The sequence below is a fragment of the Dipteris shenzhenensis genome, chromosome 13, assembly GCF_047967505.1.
Source record: "Dipteris shenzhenensis isolate YYH24624 ecotype China chromosome 13, Dip_SZ_1.0, whole genome shotgun sequence".
Lineage (NCBI taxonomy): Eukaryota > Viridiplantae > Streptophyta > Polypodiopsida > Gleicheniales > Dipteridaceae > Dipteris > Dipteris shenzhenensis.
Window position 1 is genome coordinate 51447910 of NC_141608.1, and position 20662 is coordinate 51468571.

General features: G+C 42.8%; 1 protein-coding gene across 5 annotated transcripts in view; it reads right to left on the reverse strand.

Annotated features, from left to right (window-relative positions):
* Nucleotides 1-437: 437 nt before the first annotated feature.
* The window catches only part of LOC147895550 (Polynucleotidyl transferase, ribonuclease H-like superfamily protein), a 132262-nt gene continuing 112037 nt past the window's right edge, over nucleotides 438-20662 (reverse strand). For 2 of the 5 annotated variants that reach the window (XM_087383722.1, XM_087383720.1), the window contains one exon: nucleotides 438-685. In XM_087383722.1, the coding sequence (XP_087239848.1) occupies nucleotides 570-685 (116 nt within the window). In that variant the 3' untranslated portion in view covers nucleotides 438-569. Of the gene's footprint in view, nucleotides 686-12261; nucleotides 13255-20662 lie in introns of those variants that run through there. The other 3 variants (XM_087383724.1, XM_087383721.1, XM_087383723.1) reach the window with 2 other exon arrangements.

The window sequence follows — 20662 nt, forward strand, 5'->3', positions numbered from 1 at the left end:
TTGCACTATTGTTAGACCTTGAGGTAGGCCATTACCCTATACTGAAACTTCTAGACGGTAAGGTTTGAAAGGACTTCACTAGGGTGACGTGTTTTTAATTAGTCATGACATATAAAAGTAAAGAAACGCCTATGGTGCACTAAAATTTGACATTTAGAACACATCTATGCTCTCAATTAAAAACTATAGAATGAGGAGCAATGAACTGTAACAAGCTCACAAGAAATCCCTTAGACCACACAATTCGATTACCCTTCCAAGTTGTATAATTTTCTGGAGGAGTTTCACAAAAGAAATCCAAAAAATGTGCTTCTATATAAAAATATGTTGATATAAATGCATGCATGTATGGCTCCATTAGAAATGCAAGAAATACAAAAGCTCAAAGCAAAATGGTACTCGAGGATGATAATTTTTATGCTCCACACTATTCCATAAAAACACACTTCTTAAAATCTGATTAATAAGAGTATTCTCATAAATCTTATTGCAACATATCTTGTGGCTATTCAAAGGAACATACAAATACAAAACATCTTTGCAGATGGAAAAAGACTACAGAAAGGATTTCATCTCTTATTTTCTTTGAAGATAGTCTTTTGCATGTACCTTAACTCTATGATGCTTTCCTTGATATCTTCTAAAGCTCTATGCATTTTTTTCTTTGTCGGCGCCCGTTCTGCATCTGTCAAAACATATAAAGATCTCTCTCTCTCTCTCTCTCTCTCTCTCTCTCTCTCTCTCCAGCGCATGTGAAGAGAGACCACCTGAAAGATTGCAAAACCTACACTACAATATCATTATCCACAAATAAAAATACATACAACCCCTTATCATGTACCATGCTAGATCATCCATACATACACACCTATGGCGGAATACACATACTAATATAAGCATTGTTTTCTAACATTTCCTCTCAATGTATAAATGCACACCAGTACCACTAACTGGTATTTGAAGTACCGAAGCTTCTCTCCCTAGATCCTTTGTGACTATGTTTGTAGCTTTATCCTCCAACTCACAAATTCCAAACGAGCTACCTTCCCTCCAACCATGAAACATGAATTTATTAGTAGAAACCATTACAATGCTATCTATAATGAGAAATTGTTGTAGGTCCTCCTTGAGAGTTATACCCAAAATTTCCGACGACCATTTTAACGAGTTACACATCTAACATGCAATCTATAAAGTCCTCTATTCAAATCTCCATGGAGAACAATGCGAGCCCTTTTAGGGGAGGCAGGGAAAAAAGTTTTTGTATTATGTCTTAAACATAAGATAAACACCTGAATTTCTAATTACAAATAGTTTAACCAACACAACTGATAAACCAAAAGACTAAGAACAAAAGAAAGCAAATGGAGATCATATATCAGTTATAGATTGGGGGTAGCTTTGAAGTCCTTGATCAATGTCTTGCCATCCTGATAGATAGCCCACTCGCCTTCTTTTTTCACTGCCTTCACCTTTGCAAGCTCTGAGATTTTGTTCTTTAGTGAGTTTTTGTGAGGTCCTCTGCAATCCACATTAGTAGTCCTTCGAACTTGTTGGACTATCTAAGAATCTGCGTTCTTTCATCTCTTGTCGGGAAAGTAATAATTCCATGAGATCCTTTTTTACCAATATCAAAGTCTAAATCTGCCCACTTAATTCCTTGTTTGCTGAGTTTTCTGAAGGTCTCTTCCCCAAAATCTTCTCCTACATTCCAATAGTTTGGTGGGCCTCAATCTTGAGATTTGAGTTAAGTTGTGCCTTTCAGCTGGTTCCTTTAATTCCTTTTGCACCTGTGCACTTTACTTCTCCTCTGAGATTTCTTGAATGTCTCTCTTAAGATGAGTGAGGAGTTGGATTGTTTAGTTTGCTCTTTACTTGCTGAAATCCGTACTGAATTCAGTTCACTATTCTCCTTCTTAACAGGGAGAATCTGCTGATAGAGAAGTATGACTTCATTCGGCCTAGTGTTAGGCAGGGGAGATGCTACTGTTGCAGCATAGGAAGGCTACTTCTGTGGTTTTCTGTCACCCATTGCAAAAACAAAAAATGGCAATCTACAAGAGACCCACTTCTTGCGACACACGTGGAGACCAAACAACACAGATTCTATCTTTGATCCAGATGACAAGAATGTGGCTTATCTTCTAAGGAATAACATTGCTCTTAACTTCAAAGTGACCCGAACAAGCCTTGAAAAGTTATGGTCATTTCTTTGTCTCTGAAGAAACCAATCAGGAGCAACAGCCTTGCAAAATTTCAGGTTTACCTAAGGAAGAATACCGGCCAGAGAAAGACCTCCTAAGGTTCGTTCTGAGTACACTCATCTACTTGGAGGCTCCAAGCTAAGACCAAACCCCCTAGCTAGGCCATGGAGTTCAGCCTAGCTAGGAGCAGGAGAGAAGGGAGTAAGGCAATACTTGCTGCACCAAGCAATGACTTATGTGCCCAAAGCAAGACAATACTGATCTTCACTCATCCAGATCTCCATCTATATAAGCAGCCATGTAACAACTAAAACTTTCCCACCTTGTTCCTATTTTGAGCTGAACCAACTAGTGGATGTCTTGTGCCACAAAATTCTTTTAACAGCTCTCAGGAGATAGTCCTTCAGATCTTGCATGTTTTCAATTTACGAATCCGAGATATTAGCACGAGTGTGTGTCAAGCATATCAAAGGTGCTACAAGTTCTCGATAGTAGAGACGTGCTTTGAGTTACTTTCCCTAGGAATTTTCATAGGCCCACTATTTTGCATGTTGAACATTCTCAAAAGTTTCATTGCAGATCTACTCTGTAACATTAGAAATACTATTAGCTATATATATATATATATATATATATAGCCAAAGCAATTATGTATTCGCCTAGATTTGATGTATCAAATCTATGTACAAAATGATATTTGATTTAATCTATAAACTGTAGATTACTGCATGTAATGATTAAGTTATTTACGTTCATGATAATATGATAGCTTCATAAATATGAATTTGCCTTCGCATTACTTTTGACAAAGCTAGTCTATGTGATCAAGCTGTTTGTTAGAGATCAGAAGATGTGTTCCTGAATTGTTCTTTCTCTATTTGCTCACATCCTTCTAGCTACATTATGGGGACACCCTCTTCATATACATCGTTAACGCATGCCAATTTGGTGAACATTTAATGTACTTCATAACCATAATGAAAAATCAATGCAATGCACTCCTTACAATCTGTTTTTGCAATAGAACAATATGTCACCCACCTTTATAATCTTCAAAGCTGCCATTTGCCTTATACTTTACATTTTCAAAGTATGGTTTCGCCACTAAGAAGGTCTTGAGGCGGTTTGAAAATGGAATGGCATTGGGCAGCAAATGATACAACAATAGTAAATGAATAGATACAATTGTAGTGTAGGAGAAGCTCCTTGAAGGTGGGGGTGGAGACTGCTGGCTCAAGTCCCTTGCATGCCACTAGATGGTCATGTGGTTCCCACACTGAAGACAATGCTAAGGGACAATTCAACTAGATCCCCTATATCACTCTTCATTATGTCATTATACTTTCTCTATGCCTAGTAGTTGACCGTTCTTTTTTTTCTAGAACTTGAAGCCTGTTTGAAGTTTGCAAATTCGTGCAATATTTCTTAAAAACAATTCATAATCCGTCCTACTAGGCCCAAGTTTATGATTACATAAACATCCTTCAAAAATTACAAAATTTATCCAAGTTTTTCAAGCTCTTATCTTGGGTTTTCTTAGTGTCTTCAGTTTCCTATGTGTTTACCTCAAAGGTAAAAGTAACAACTTTCAGACTCTACCATGGTTGCATGATGATCATCCTTAGTAACACACTAAAATACTCACTTTCTTTGGAGGCGGGCCTGTTGCAACCAAATCCCGCCTCAATTTCAACACACACACTCATGGCAACATCACGTGTTTAGAGTGTGCTTGTCTTAGTTCTATATTTATTTCAGTGAGCAGTTAGTAGGAGAGAGAGTGAGTTAGGCTTCTGCCTATTACACTAGAGCATGCTCTAGAAGGAGAACACGATGGTGGTACAATATGTAGTCGAGGGCAGAGTGTACCCTCGAAATTCAGCACCATGCAATTGGTTGCTCATTGCAGCTGACTGTAGCATGCAGATGGAGCTGCCATGTAAAAATGGGCTGCATATGGCTGACGAACCTTCTAAAGGGAGGCGATGGAGGTTTAGGTGTGGTTGCTTGAGCTCTTGAGTTTTCTAATTATGAGGACTGAGATTTATATATCTAAAGACTGATATCATGTAACATGTTGTAACTCGTACCTTCTAGATAGTAGCTTCTATGGCACATGTGTATGCTACCATTATGCATAATGCATGCAACATGCTTTACAATTAGCATGTATACATTTATAAAGTCTCTCTCTCTCATACTCTGCCATTGCAGCCTCGTCAACACCCAGCCCCTATGCATTGGCATTCAAGCGGAGGATCAGCTCAGACCCAAAGGCGCAAATCTACTACTTACAGCAAGAAGTAAGAGAGCTCATGCTGAAACTCAGCTTGCAGCCCTTAGAAGAAAGGTGAAGGAGGTGGAGAGTAATGGCAACCAAGAAATCATTGCAGAGATCATATACAAATGTAGCATATCTCCACCGGCACCAATGCTTGTCTCCATGATCTAGGAGACGATCACCACTCAAGTCAGCTCAGCCAAAAAAGGATGGCCATCATGGCCAACAACAAAATTAATAAGCAGATCTTTATGCGGAAGTAAAAGAGCAGAAAGCCATAGTACAAAATACGATCTTACACTTTGGGGGGCTGCAAGAGGACTGCCTTGGCTGCCTTAATGACGAGGAAAGGTACACAGAAGACAAAAAAAAGCACACGCCTCAAGAAGGGAATACTAGAAGGTGAATGGGAGGAAAATGACATCAGCTGTATCATTCAAAAGGGAGATAAGTGTAGGTTTATTTCAGGGAGAGGGCAGGAAGAGATAAGATCCTCCCATAGACAAATAAGCTCAAGGGTACAAGGATTTGGATATTTGAGGAGCTCACTCCGACCCAGCTCACTCCGACCCAGCTCAAACAAAGGAATATTGAACTGACTAACGTGAAGGATTCACGTAAAGCATGGAAATGGGTGGTCTACCGAGGTCCGAGACAGACTAGCATTAATTAGAGATTGCAAATCTAAACCCAAAGACTCCCAATCTTAAACTGATGTTATAAGAGCCACTTTATTCTAGGACTAGAACATAGATCTGTGCTATAATAATCTTGAGCTGAGATGCCCTGTGCACTCCTCGATTCTCTGACACTCAGAGATGTAGTGGCTACTCTTTTTTGGTGTGTACTTTGTCTCATAGGCCACGAAGAGGCATCGTCGAATATCATCTAAGTGCGTAGCACTTAGTTGATATTCGACGATGCCTCTTCTTTGTGGCACGTTGATTTTGTGCTATCTTGTATGCAGAGTTCTTGATGTCCCATAGGCCCATTTTGGCCTTTAGTGGACAATAATACACTTTCTTTCTTTCTTTCTTTCTCTCTTTTCTATACATAGGTCGTTGCTGCGGGTTTGTAGGCTGTCACTTCTCCTGTAGGGGTCTGTAGTTGTCGCTGCTACTGCAGGTTTGTAGGTCGCTGCTACTATAGATTTGTAGGTCACTGCAACTGGAGGTCGTGGCTAGAGGTCATCATTATCATACATATGTAGGTTGCTTCGAATGTCATCATATATCGTTGCTTCATAGGCCGTGTCATAGGTCATTGCTGGCGTAGATCTCTATCTCAAAACTTTGTTTCTCCTTCCTTTCTTCTACTCCAAGTTGGCCTGAATCCCTGGCCCAACTCAGGGGTTAGCTTCAACAGAGGGGTACCCAGATAATGTGGGGTTAAAGGTCACTGTGCCTTAACCCCAGTTATGTACAATACTCAAACACATATATAAATGAATGAAAAAGAAGATTAGGGTGGTTCTGCACCCACCAAACTTGTGTGGCTCTCTCTCTCTCTCTCTCTCTCTCTCTCTCTCTCTCCTTCTTCCGTTCTTGCTTCCGTTGAGAGCACTCTCAACTGGTATCAGAGCCTGGGTGATCTAGCTGAGCGTGCGTGAATGCTTGGAAGCTCAGCAGCTCTGTGAGAGGAAGGAGAAGCTCTGTGGGAAGCTTTGTGGGCGACTTTACTTGCATCCGAGTGTGCAGAGACCTTGGAGAAACCTTTGGAAAAGTCACTTTGGCTTTGCGAAGTGGTTTTGAGAGCCTGTTAAGAGCTTTCAAAGAAAAAGTCGTTTTTTGAGCTTTTTCATGTTCCGTTCGATGACAGAGACTCCGTATTGACTTGTAGAGGCAACTATTGCTTGCTTTTGGTGTCCACTTCACTTCAGAAGCTTGGAAACACCTTCATTCTTGAATCTGGGATCATTTCAGTGAATTTCTGACTCACTGTGTCAGTTCCTGCGTTTTTTGCCCGGGTGTTGGAACTCAAGTTTGGAGCAACCATTTGCAGATCTGTCAGTTCCGGTGGACTCAGGAGGTCCTAAAACTTCTATGTTGCTCATCATTCACACTCTGGTGGAGTTTACAGATAGCTCTGTTTCCAAAAACGTTTTTCAGTCCGTGTGTTGGACCCAGTGATTGAGACCACGGTTTCCAAAACCGTGTGTCCCATTGCGTTCCGGACGCCCAAAAACCCCTACCTATCAGTTCTTGCGTGATTCGGTGGAGGATTTTCAGAGTTATAAATCTCTGTGTATTCGATTTCGTCTCTCTGTTATGCATTTTTCATTCTAAGGTTTTGAAACCTTAGATTTATGCCACATGGCAGTGGATAAGTGTTGACTCCCATTTCTCACTCATCGGTTGGGATTTTGGAGTTCTGGCAGAAGAGAGATATTTGCAGATTTTCTTGCTGAGTCCGATTATGCAATGGCGCCCATGTTTTGAAGCATCTCAGGTTCTATTTTCGGTAGCGCTCATTACCGTGGGACTATGATTTCTTGAGCATACCTTATGCAGATCACTCTGGTTGCAGTTTGAGCAGTGTGCGCTCATTCGTGGTATGCATTGGGTTGCAATGGATGATTTATAGGCCATTTGGATGCATTGCAGTCTTGTTGGATGCGCTGATAGGCCCAAATTGCCTTGTGGGATGCTATTTTTATGGACGCTTTGCACATGGATGCTATTTTAAGCTGAGGGACAGCTTTGACACATTGCAGGTGATGCATTGATAGTGCTATGCTCTCTTGGATGAGATATTATTGATGCATATGCCAGTGGACGGTGTTTATGCTTGAGTCATTTGGCACTTATTGGCATTTTCTTTTGGGCCAGATTTGCTCATATGGATGCATAGTATATGCACATGAGTCAGATGCATCTTTTGATGCTTTGAGCTTTGAGTTTTTTGTGATATTTTAGTCTATTGTGGCATACACATTTGGGTGCACCTAGTATTTGGTGTGATTCTCTCTTGTAAGCACTAGCATTTGGGATTTTGCTTTATTCGCATCATGGCATCCTCTTCCATGTCTGAAAAGGAGTTTTTCAGCATTAAAAAGTTTGATGGGTCAAACTTTTCTTTGTGGAAAGAACAAATAAGAGATGTGCTTATTCAAAAGAAGCAGATTAAACCCTTGGCAGGTATTGAAGCTAAGCTTGCGGATATGTCTGAGGATGATTGGAATGAGTTGGATGCATTAGCAAAGTCTACTATTAGACTTCATCTTGCAGAGTCAGTTTATTTCACAGTAGTAAATGAGCAGACTACGGAAGATTTGTGGAAGAAACTGTGTGCCACTTATGAGAAGGAAACTGCCTCTAATAAAGTTTACCTCATGAAGAGGTTGTTTGAGCTGCAGATGAAGGAAGGGGTCTCCATTGCTTCTCACTTGAATGAATTCAATATTATTTTCAGCCAGCTTCAGGCTCAGAAAATGAATTTTGATGCAGAGACTAAGGCAATATTTCTCTTATGTTCATTGCCATCCTCATGGGATACCTTCTGTACAGCTGTCAGTAACTCTACACCTGGTGGAGTACTGAAATTTGATGATGTTGTGGGTAGCTTGTTGACCGAGGAGATTAGACGGAAGTCTATGGATGGCAACAAGCAGGATGCAGCCTTAAATGTGCAAAGGGGCAGATCACAGTTCAGGGGGAAGTCCCAAGAAAGAGTGAAGTCACGTAGCAAATCCAGGGCATGGAACATTGAGTGTTACCACTGTGGCAAGAAGGGCCATATGAAAAAGGATTGCTACAAGCTAAAAAGAGAGCAAAGGGATAAGAAAAAGAATGCAAATTGGGGTGCAAATCAAAAGGAAGAGAGTCCAAGGGAGGACAAAGAAAAAGTGAAGATCGAGGAGATCAATGCAGTCACACGTGATAGTGACAATGATGTTCTCTTCATGTCTAGTTTATCTGCAGAGTTGCTTAACACTTCAGATGATGCATATTCCCAGGATTGGATTTTGGATTCTGGTGCTTCATTCCATGTTACTCCCCATAGGGAATGGTTCTCCACTTATGATAGTGGAAAGACAGGTTGTGTGCATCTTGGAAATGACTACGCATGTGACATAGTGGGAGCAGGTCACATAAAGTTTTCTTTTGCAAATGGGTCTGCATTTGTTTTGAAATATGTGAGACATGTGCCTAAGCTGCCCAAGAGTCTTATTTCAGTGGGTCAGCTAGATGATGCTGGTTTTCACACCACTTTTGGCTTTCAAAGTTGAAAAATTCAGAAGGGCTCTATGCTTTTGGCCAGGGGTGCCAAGTGTGGGACTTTGTATCCCTTACATGTATCAGGGGTATTTGATCATGTTGTTGCAATAACCGAGCAGCCAAGCACTTCTTTATGGCATTGCAGGTTGGGGCACATGAGCCAGAATGGAATGAAACTCTTATGCCGTTTGGGTTATGTACCGCATTTGAGTTTCTCTGATTTTGAATTTTGTGAGCATTGTCTCTATGGGAAGCAGACTAAATCAGCCCATAAAAGAAGGGGAAAGAAAGAGTTTGAAATGCTTGATTTGGTGCATTCAGACGTATGTGGTCCCATGCCTACACGGTCATTAGGCGGGGCTGAATACTATGTGACATTCATTGATGATGCAACTAGGAAAGTGTGGGCTTATGCTATAGCTCGGAAGAGTGATGTGTTCCAGGTATTTTAGAAATGGCTGGCCTTGGTTGAGAATCAGTCAGGTAGAACGCTTAAATGCCTACGGACTGACAATGGTGGAGAGTATCTCTCTCATGACTTTCAGCATTTCTGTGATACACGTGGGATTAAGAGGGAGCTCACATCCCCTCGTACTCCAGAGCAAAATCCAGTTGCAGAAAAGATGAACCGTACCATTCAAGAAAGGTTGCAATGCATGCTTTCCAATGCAAGTCTTTCTGGTGGTTTTTGGGCTGAGGCAATGAAGACTGCAGTGCATGTGATCAATAGATCACCTAGTAAGAGTTTGGATGGTGGTATTCCTGAAGAGGCATGGAGTAGCAAGAAGCCCTCTTGCGTATATTTGGGTGTGAGGCATATGCACATGTGCCAAAAGAGCTTCGAAAGAAGCTAGATCCTAAGTCTAGGAAATGCATCTTTCTGGGTTATGGTGAGAGTGGAGAGATGGGCTATCGTCTCTGGGATCCAGAAGCAAAGAAGATCATACGCAGCCATGATGTGGTCTTCAATGAGAAGAAGATGCATAAGGCACCCATGAGGGATGTGAAAATGAGGAGAATCACTTTCCAGGATGTGAATCCACCTGCATATGTTGATATACAGCAAGCTGTCCATGCACCAAATGTGCAAGAAATGGTACCACCAAGTACTCCCACAAATATACAATCAACGGTAGATGATGGATCATCTATTGGTGGAAATGATGAGCCAAATGTGGCTGATATGCAAGTGGGACAGCAAGCTGAAATGCCCTTGAGAAGATCATCTAGAGTGTCTAGACCGCCTGATAGGTTTGTTCCAGGGGTAGACTATGTGATGCTTACTGATTGCGGGGAGCCTTCTTGCTATAGAGAGGCTATGATGCGTGAGGATCAACGCAAGTGGGAGTATGCTATGCAATCAGAGATGAGTTCACTTATGAAGAATAAGACTTGGGACTTGGTTTCTTTGCCACATGGAAAGAAAGCATTGTCATGTAAATGGGTCTACAAAATGAAGGTCACAGGTGATGATGTGCCTAGGTACAAGGCCCGTTTGGTTGCTAAAGGGTTCAAGCAAGAGAAGGGTGTGGACTTTGATGAGATATTCTCTCCGGTTGTGAAGATGACCACACTTAGATGCATGCTTGGACTAGTGGCAATAGAGGATATGGAGCTTATGCAGATGGATGTCAAGACAGCTTTCTTGCATGGGGATTTGCATGAGGAAATTTACATGGTTCAGCCGGAAGGCTTTGAAGAAAAGGGCAAAGAGCATTTAGTTTGCAAGCTGAAGAAGAGTCTCTATGGTCTTAAGCAAGCACCTAGAGAATGGTATCAAAAGTTTGATGCTTTCATTCGGTCCCAAGGTTTTAAAGGTTTTAGAAGGAGTGAAATTGATCACTGCCTCTACACTAAAAGAGCTAAGGATAGTAGCCTGATAATCCTGGCACTATATGTGGATGATATGCTATTGGCTAGCAAGAACACTTATGAGCTAGATGCATTAAAGGCCAAGTTGCATGAGGCCTTTGATATGAAGGATTTGGGACTTGCAGGTCATATTCTTGGTATGCGCATCACGCGTGATCGGAGTAGGAAACTCCTTTGGCTTTCACAAAAAGAGTATGTTACAAAAGTATTGCAGCGTTTCAATATGGAGGGGGGGAAGGCAGTGAGTACTTCATTGCCTCCATATGTGAAACTGAGTCATACAGATAGTCCCAAATCAGATGAGGAGAGGGCCATGATGGCCAAGGTTCCTTGTGCATCAGCAGTTGGGAGTCTTATGTATGCTATGATAGCTACTAGACCAGACATTGCATTTGCAGTGGGAGTTGTTAGCCGCTATATGGCTAATCCAGGAAAGAGGCATTGGGAGGCAGTTAAGTGCATCATGAGGTACATGAAGGGTACCAAGGAGATGTGCATTTGCTTTGGTAAAGGAGACATGCGTGTACTTGGGTACACAGATTCAGACTATGCAGGGCATGTGGATAAGGGCATGTGGATAGTAGGAGATCCACTTCTGGTTATGTGTTCACCTTTGCAGGTGGTGCAGTGTCGTGGATGTCTCGCGCACAGAAGTGCGTTGCTTTGTCTACCACAGAGGCTGAGTATGTTGCAGCCACAGAGGGTTGCAAGGAGGCTATATGGCTTGATCGGCTAGTGGGAGATTTGGGGATTCATACAGGTGTACCGACATTGCATAGTGATTCCATGAGTGCTATTCAGCTAGCACGGAATCCGGTCTTTCATGCAAAGACCAAACACATTGAGGTCAGGTACCATTTCATCAGGGAGGTACTTGAGGACAAGCGCATAGAGCTTGTCAAGGTTCATACAGATGATAACCCTGCAGATATGCTGACGAAGAGTCTACCTAGTCAGCGGTTTGAGTATTGTCGTGTATTGATGGGCATTGGATAGTATGCTCACTGGTTGTTCTCCCTTAAAGGCACATTGTCCTTTAAGTGGGAGGTTGTGGGGTTAAAGGTCACTGTGCCTTAACCCCAGTTATGTACAATACTCAAACACATATATAAATGAATGAAAAAGAAGATTAGGGTGGTTCTGCACCCACCAAACTTGTGTGGCTCTCTCTCTCTCTCTCCTTCCGTTCTTGCTTCCGTTGAGAGCACTCTCAGATAATCGGAGGCCACCATGGAGTTCTTGAAGACAAAGACTTTTGCTACTTCGACCACCACCGAATAACACTCCTACTCAGCTGTTGAGCTGCTTAAAAACCCACCCCCTACGCAAAGACATATTAAGAGACAAAGTCTATTTCAGATTAACTACCTACATTAGTATATCCGTGTAGCTAAACTAGCCTACAACATGCTATTTTAACCCTAGTTTCACAGCCTAGGTATGCAGAAATGAGAGCAGCTGAATGTAGATGGATAGGACAGCATGTAAATAGATAAATCCATGTGCCGAATCATTGAAGTACCTGAAATCAAAAGTAGAATCCTCAGCTTGTGATTGACTGCGCAAGCAACAGGTTAGGAAGAGAGTTCCTAGGTTAGGAGGGTAAGTCCTAGTTCAGTTTAGTTGAATTCAGCCAAGAGCATGGAGGCTCAGCTGGAAATGAATGAGTATTAGATTGCAATTCAAGAATGGATGTGAAAGATGAGTACAAAGTACAGCAAGGGTCACCATTTATAGGAATAGGCCTGAACAAAATACATCTATGCTTATGGGATAGCCACCCTAGGATGCCACATGGCAACATTAGGTTTCCCCACTAAAATACTATTTATTTATTGAGTCTTTTAGAAGCTAACTAGAGTAGAGGTTACTAAGTAAATTTGACCTTTGTTACAATCCACCCTGCCCATTGAAAATTTGGCCTCAAATTTGCAAGGGAGCTGTAACAACAAATTACAATCATAGAGAGAAAAAGAGTATGAAGGTAGCAGTAAGTCCAGCTGCTTCTGTTGGTAACAATGAACCACCAGTGGATGGCTCCTGGACACTCCATAGCCTTTCGGAAAATCTGCCATTGCTGGGCGCCCTCATAGAAACACGAACAGCTTCCCAATAGTCCTCCATTGTGCACTGATTTATTTGAAACAACTCTGCCTTCATCACCTGGGACCACTTGCTAAGCTCTCACAAACTACACATACGGCATTTAATGCATCTACTTGAGCAAGTCCATTCGAACACACTGTGGAAACCCGTGATGAACCCTTGGAAGTCTCCAATTTTTTTGGAACTGTATGTGCTGGATCATCATGAACCTTAGATATTTTTCCTGGATGTATCAAGGCACCTTGAGATAACGTCTCATATCCACCTGCCTCCATTGTTGTTTATGTTATAGCAGAGGTATTGAGTGGAAGTCTTGACAATAAACGTACAAGAACAGTTGCCCAGATAGTGTTAATACCTGTCTTTCACTGTGAGTTCTCTTCACTTGCAATCTCCAACTGTAGATGATGGTGAATGAAGAGCTCAGCACTTGAATAATGAGGAGCATGGGAGAACAGCCAAACATATCTCAACTAATGCTGCATTCCCGTCTCCTGCAGTGATATAGGCATCACATATGCTTCCATTGTTGTATTATGAACACGTCATTCCACAGCACCAGCATTTTGAGCACCTGAAAAAAAGATTGGGCGAGGCCTGCTCATTACTCAACTTGGAAGCAGCAACAAAATCCTTGTCTTTCCTAGGACTGCCGTCCGGAAAACGACAGTCACTGTCCTCCACATTCCACAGCACCAGCATTTAGAGCATCTAAAAAAAAGATTGGGCAAGGCCGGTTGATTACTCAACTTGGAAGTAGAAACAAAATCCTTATTTTTCCTATGACTGCAATCTGGAAAATCTCTTGCAACTTCCACATAAATTCTTCAAAGATTCACTTTCTAATCTTGAGTATCCCTCATATTTCTGCTAACAATCCTATTATAAGTCCCATTTTCTTGTTCCCTCCCGATGCACACACTTCTAGCATCATTAGAATCCTTCTTAGCAAGAGAATGAGGCACACTGCTTGAAAGGTCTGAGTTCTGGTAGTGTTTAATTGAGGACTGCCAAGTAGATCCTTGTTCCTACAATCTCCTGTCTTGACAGCTTATGTGGAGGCAGGTCCTTGTAGCTGTTCTAAGATGCAGCAAAATCTACCATGGGAAGCAGAACATGCATTATAAGAATCTTCTCAGTAGGATTCAGACGTTTCCAGTATCTTTAATGAAGGCTGTCAAGCCCGAGAAACAACAGTTGTGTAAGGCATTTGCTCCTTACATGTGGTGGAATAACTATTTCTTTCAAAGCTAGAGGATCAAAGAGCAACACTATTTCTAGTGCCAACAGCAACTGAGAGACTTTCTAGACCAAAGGCTTGATTGATCTCATGGTGATGCAGTGCATCACTCAGTTGTGAGCTGTCATGAGACTTCAGGATTGAAGAATCCTTGGCCTTGATTTGGCATACCAATGTGCAATTGAATTCTGTCTAGACTTGACAACACAACAATGTCAGGATCATGCAAACTTTGCTTATCCAAAGTTTCCGAGTCTTGAGCTTCTCCCACAAACATTGCTGGCAATCGTGGCAGTGCTGGAGCTATACAGCAACGTGTGTTTTCAAATGGTGCATCCATCATACCCTTCTCATAAAGTCCAACTTTACAATAGGAACAAGGCAATGATGTCTCCAATCTATCACATCATTCAATCACACCTTAAGCTCCCATAAAAGCCTCTTGCTATCAAGGGTAAACTTGAGCTAGTACAAGAAATCTCCAATGGGTAGGGCATCTATATTCTTCTCTCAGCAAGATCAGTAGCCATTTTGCATACCCATCAGGTGTGACACAAGTGAATTTCAAGTAAGAGAATGGACAGGTCATCACCATTAGTTGTGGAATTGCACAAGGAAGAGACACCTGGTCAAAGGGAAAAGAGGACTCCAAATGGTCAGAAGCCCCCCTCATAATCAAGAACCGTACGTATAACCTGTTGGGATCATATAAGGATTTTGCAAGCTCAGCAAGGATATACTTAGCATTGATTGCAACTTGTATCTCCAAAGTACCGAAGTTTTGCATCAATTTCTCCTTTACTGCATTTAGACCCTCAGCTCCACCAGAATCAGATGCTGATCCCCAAGGCTCACCTTTCCTCAATAATAAGTCATCATGTACAACCCTTCGCGTGGGTTCTGGGCTGATGCCGAACTCTCCTCATTACTAACAACTTCTGATTGCCTTGTATTAGCACTATTAGCTTCACAGGTCTGTTCATAGTGCTCTGCTTGTTGATCAGTAAATAAGCCTGGCTGGCAGGGATATTGCAGCTTATGTGGCTCAGATGATTAGTGCAATTCCTTTGCCATACCCTAATCCCTTTGATGCTCGTTCTCCAACCAGCCTAAGTCCTGGTTGCCCTAAATCTGGAAAGCTTGCTCCACCTGCACATGTAGTAGCAAAGACACCTGATCTCTCTGCAGCTTGGAAGGATGTTGTTGACCAGTTAACATGCTCAAGGTGTCCTGATCTAGAAGAGCCTTACGGGAATGCTGTGCATGGGCATCTAATATATCAGTAGAGCACCCTTTTATGCCACGTTGCTACTGCTGAAGTAGTACTGTAGAGCCTAGGCTTGGAACTGAAGCACTACCATGATATATAAGGCAATGTTAAAGACAAAATGCTGGGAGAGCATTAAGCCTTGCTGTTCAGAGAGCACACCAGGGATAGGGATAATCTTTTCTTGTGTTGCAGCCAAAGAGCTTACATTATTACCAACTATAAGTTCTGTTAGTAAACTCCAATTGTACAACTCCCCACTCTCAACAATGATGTCAGCATCAGGATCTGAGTCATCCTCCCTAGCCTGCTCCATAGGCTTTTTCCCTTCATGGACCTGGCTCCTACTAAGCTGATCAAGCTTTTTGTTCATGGTGGCAGAGGAGTTCTGCATTCTCAAACCATCGGCCATAATCTCGATGGTCATCTCTTTGCACACCTGTAATATAGGGTCTAGATTTCCATTAGTGTTTTGCTCTTGGGCAGGGCATCCTGGACTCCCTCACTGGAGCCAATGCCCAATCTGGTAGAATCTATCACAGCATCATCCTCTGGAATGGGGTCAAGGTCCCCCATCTGATGCTTCCTATTTTGGCTTCCAGGCCTACTTGCAAGCATGATAGGATCCAAATGAAGCTTCATATAAAAAACACTGTTTAGGTTTTTGTTGGAGGGATTAAATCACTGTCTAACAGTAGATTTGCTGCCAAAACACTGTCTGCTCACTGTGGAGCCTTAGAAACACTGCATGAACACACAGTCTTTGTGAAAGCAATATTTGCAGACTATTTCAATTCTTTATTTGCACACTATGTAAACCAAGCTGTTTAGAGACACTCTGTCGGACTTATAAATTGTTTGAACAGCCAATTCTCTGCCAAAACACTGAATAGAAGCCTAGTCTGAAACACTTTTTTGGACAATTACTGTCTGAACAGAAAATTCTAACTGGCCAGAGTAGCAGATTCACTGCCAAGTGGTAGTTCTAACTGGACAGTTACACAGTTAACCCAGTTTGACCAAATTAGGGCTCACTTCTCCAACCAAGGTTCAATTTAGGTATGAATGGAATAGAGTAGAGAAGAATAACAGATAAAACTGAAAAGCCCCAATTTAGGTACAGAAAACCTTCAATTTACAATATTTGGACACCGAGTTCAAGGTAACTGAAGGGACAAATGATCTGTGATGGTCCAAAAACTTGGTGCAGGTGTTCCTGGGGCAGAGGTGATCTTGTTCCTGCAGAAACAACAGGATTTGAAGCAGTAATCTACCACATTGTTGCAGATTTCCAATTCTGACTGCGCCACGTGATTCTACGAATTCTTGGGTCATATTGGAGATATCATAGTCAAAGAGTGTTAGTGTGTAGTACTAGGAGATCTACTACTAGTCTATATGTGTGAGTCTTGTGTGAGTGCCACGTGTCATCATGGGACTTATCCCATACACACTAGGTGCTAGTGTGTGAGTGAGTAGCCTATAAAAGGCTTGTACTTCACTTGTCTTGACATACTTGATAAATGAATGAAAGCCTTCATTATGTCTTCATTTGAGTATCACTTCTTCACTCCCTAGCCTCTCTCTCTCTCCCTCTCACACCATGTTTCTAACATGGTATCAGAGCAGGTCAGTCCTGCCCTAGCCCACCTTGCCACATCATCACCTTCTTCAACAAACCCTAATCCCTAACTTTGCTCAGCCGCCTCTCCTATGCAGCCTGCTCATTTCCGCCTCTAGCTGCCTCCTTCCCTCAGCCGTTTGCTTCCATTTCTGCCTGTCCACAGCCCCCCTCCATTGCCGCCTTCATACGAGACCTTTTGGAGATTTGGCCGCTGCTTCACAACCTTTATTGCTTGCTGGCCCGCAGTTTCTGGAGGGAGAGTAGATAGGATTAGATGTCACATCAAAAAGGTATATAGTAGGGGGTGGATGGAGACTTATATAGTCCCTCCACATTTCCCACCTAAAGGGCCTCTAACTTGGCCTCTTTTTCCCCTTCATTACAGCCATCCCTTCCCATAGAATTTTGCCCTCTAAATTCTCTGGCTGCCATGAGTTCTTATCCTCAGGGTGTCCCTGCCAATTGATGAGATACTCGGTGTAGACCTTGTTTCGGAGTACGTGATCCCTGAAACCCATGATGCGCTCCGGAACATAGAGTATGTGGCCGTCCTCATCCATAGGTGGTAGCTCAGGAAGGACTTGGACATGCTGTCCGACATGTGGCTTCAGCAAGGACACATGGAAAACATTATGAATCCTGGACGCCCTAGGTAGCTCCAACTCATACGCCACCTCGCCAACTTTGTAGATGATCCTGTAGGGACCGTAATACCTGTGAGCAAGCTTCATGTTGGTGTTACCTTTCAGCAAGGCATAACGGTTCTTATGGAAGCTTACGTGCACATAATCCTCTTCTTCAAAAGACAGATACCTCCTGTGTTCATCCACATACTTCTTCTGCTTGGCTTGGGCATCCTGCATATTCTTTTTAGCCAATTGCAGAAGGGCATCCATACTCTCCAAGTCATTTCTTGCTTGCTGATTTTTCATAGCCATGTCTGCAACTAAAGATGGCATATCCACTGTGCATCCATACATAGCCTCGAACGGGCTCATGCCAATAGAGATGTGCTTGGTACTGTTGTAACAAAATTCAGCAAGTGCCAAGCACTTATCCCAAGACTTCTGTGTGTCATGACAAAAATGCCTCAACTACTCCTCCAACCATTTGTTCACCCTTTCTGACTGTTCATCTGTCTCAGGGTGGTAAGCAGTGCTAGGTGTAAGAGAAGTACAAACTGCTGTAGATAACTCCTGCCAAAAGTGACCCATAAATTTTGCATCTCTGTCGCTGACAATCTCCCGAGGGAAGCCATGATGCTTAAAAACATGATCGATGAACCGCCAAGCAACCAACGATGCTGAATAACGGGTCTTAGTGGGTATGAAATGGGCCTGCTTTGTCATTCTGTCAACCACCCCAAAAATACTATCCCATCCCCGCTCTGTGGAAGGCAACCCTGTGATGAAATAAATAGCAATGTGAGTGCATTTGCCTTCTGGAATAGGTAATGGCTGCAAGAGACCCGTGGGTAACCGGTTGTCCACTTTATTCTGTTGGCAGGGCAAACATTCACTGACAAATTTAACTACATCCCGTCACAAGAAAGCTCTGTTTGACCTTTTCATATGTCTTAGTAATACCCACATGTCCTGCCATAGGAGATGAGTGCATTTCTCGTAAGACCAGCGGTCGGTACTTTGAATCTGGCACCAAATAAATTCTTTCCTTGCACCACAACAGCCCATTATGCAGCTTAAATTCAGCATGCCCCTGGCTCGATGGCCTCTCTAACTCCACAATTATGGAAGCTGCCTTAGAATCCTGCATGTCTTCTTCCTGAATACCATGAATCCACTCTTGGTAGATGGTAGAAATGGTAGACAAACTGCAAGCCCACATACGGGATCAGGCATCTGCAACCACGCTTTCTTTCCCTTTCCTGTACTCAATGTTGAAATCATAAGACTGAACCTTAGCCAGCCACCTCTTCTGCTTCATTGACAAGTTGGGCTGCATAAGGAAAAACCTGAGTGTCCTATGATCTGTCTTAACCTTGATTTTGCAACCGTACAGGTAGTGGTGTCATTTTTCAAAAGCATGTAGGATAGCTAACATCTCCTGATCATACACATGATAATCCAGTTCCTTGGCATCCAATTTCCTGCTTTCAAAAGCAATTACCCTGTGTTCCTAACTTAGCACAGCCCCTAATAGGGCGAATTTCAGGTCTTCAAAGCTGCGCTGTGCATTTGTAGACCACATAAAAGCATCCTTCTTCAAAAAGTCTGTCAAAGGGGCTGCCCTCTTGGCAAACTTGCGAATAAAGCGCCTATAGAAGGAAGTAAGACCTAGAAATCCCCTCAGCTGAGTAGGGTTGCGTGGCTGCAGCCAATCCTCAATGCATTTCACCTTTGCAGGATCCACTCGAATGCCATCCTTGCTCACAATGTGACCAAGATACTCAACCTCTTGTGCCATAAAAGGCTTTAGCATAAAGCTGATGCAACCTATTTTTTCCAGCACTTGCTTGAAATGTCTGATGTGCTCCTGCTTATCCTTGCTGTAAATGAGGATGTCATCAAAAAATACCAGCACGTATTTGAAAAGGAGAGGCTGCAAAATATTGTTCATGAGTGCCTGGAAGGTAGCTGGTGCATTGGTCAATCCAAAAGGCATCATCTTGAACTCATACAGTCTCTTCTCTGTGCGAAAGGCTGTCTTGTGCTCATCCCCAGCTTTCATTCTAATCTGATGATAGCCGGACCTCAAATCAATCTTAGTGATAAACTGAGCACCCTTGAGTTCATCCAACATGCCATCTATCCTAGGGATTGGAAACCTGTTCTTGATGGTGACCTTATTCAAGTCTCTGTAGTCAATGCACATATGGTAAGAACCGTCCTCCTTCACCAGAAGCACAGGGGGTGCAAAAGGAGAAGTGCTATGAGTGATAAAACTCTTCTGAAGTAAGTCCCTCACTTGAGTTGCCATAGCATGCGAGCTGCCCATGGCATTTCTGTGCTTTCCAGCATATTTAGGCTCGAATACTTCTGCAAGCTGAGCTGCCCTCTCAATTGTTTGAGGGTTATGTGCCTTCACATCTGCAGCGAGAGAAGAACTTAACCCATGGATGAAACACAGCAGCTTTCCCTTTTCAGATACGTCCTGCACAAACAAGGAAAGCCTCCAAAAGCGCTGCAAATACTCTTGGACCGTACCAGTCTGTGACAAGGCATAAAATTCAGCCAAGTATTGATCCAATACAAGTGGAGATACAAATGTAGTGACCATCAATTCTTTGAAACCCCTCCAAGTGGTTGGTCTCTGAGGCGAATCCCTCATGTATTGCCACCATGTGTGGGCATAGCCCTGCATATGCATACCTGCAAAAATGATGCGCTCCTCCTTAGACTTGGGGTAGAAGCGGAAATAGTCTTCCAACTTCGTGAGCCACTCCTCCTCAAACTTGGGGTAGAAGCGGAAATAGTCTTCCAGCTTTGTGAGCCACTCCTCCAACTCATTGGGAGTGCGAGTGTCCCCTTTAAACTTATGCATTGTGAGTTTGTCCTTCATATCCTTGGTTGCATAATTCTTGTGTGTGACCTCCAGAAGTGCGGGCATCATCACGCTTCAAGTTCACATAATCGGGGAAGGGCATCTCAAGTTTGACGGCCTCAGGTAGGGTAGGGCCCTGTATGAACGCAAAGAATCTGCCAACAGTGGCTTGCTGCCCACCACCAACCCCTTGCTGCGTAGAAGCTGCTGCCATCTGATGCACTGGCTGTGTCTAGCTATATGTGCTCGTTCGAGGAGCGATAGGTGCATGAACCCCGGGCTGGCTCTCTCTGCCAAATGCATCTCTCCGAAATGATGGCATACCAAAGGGCTGAGAAGAGGACTAACCT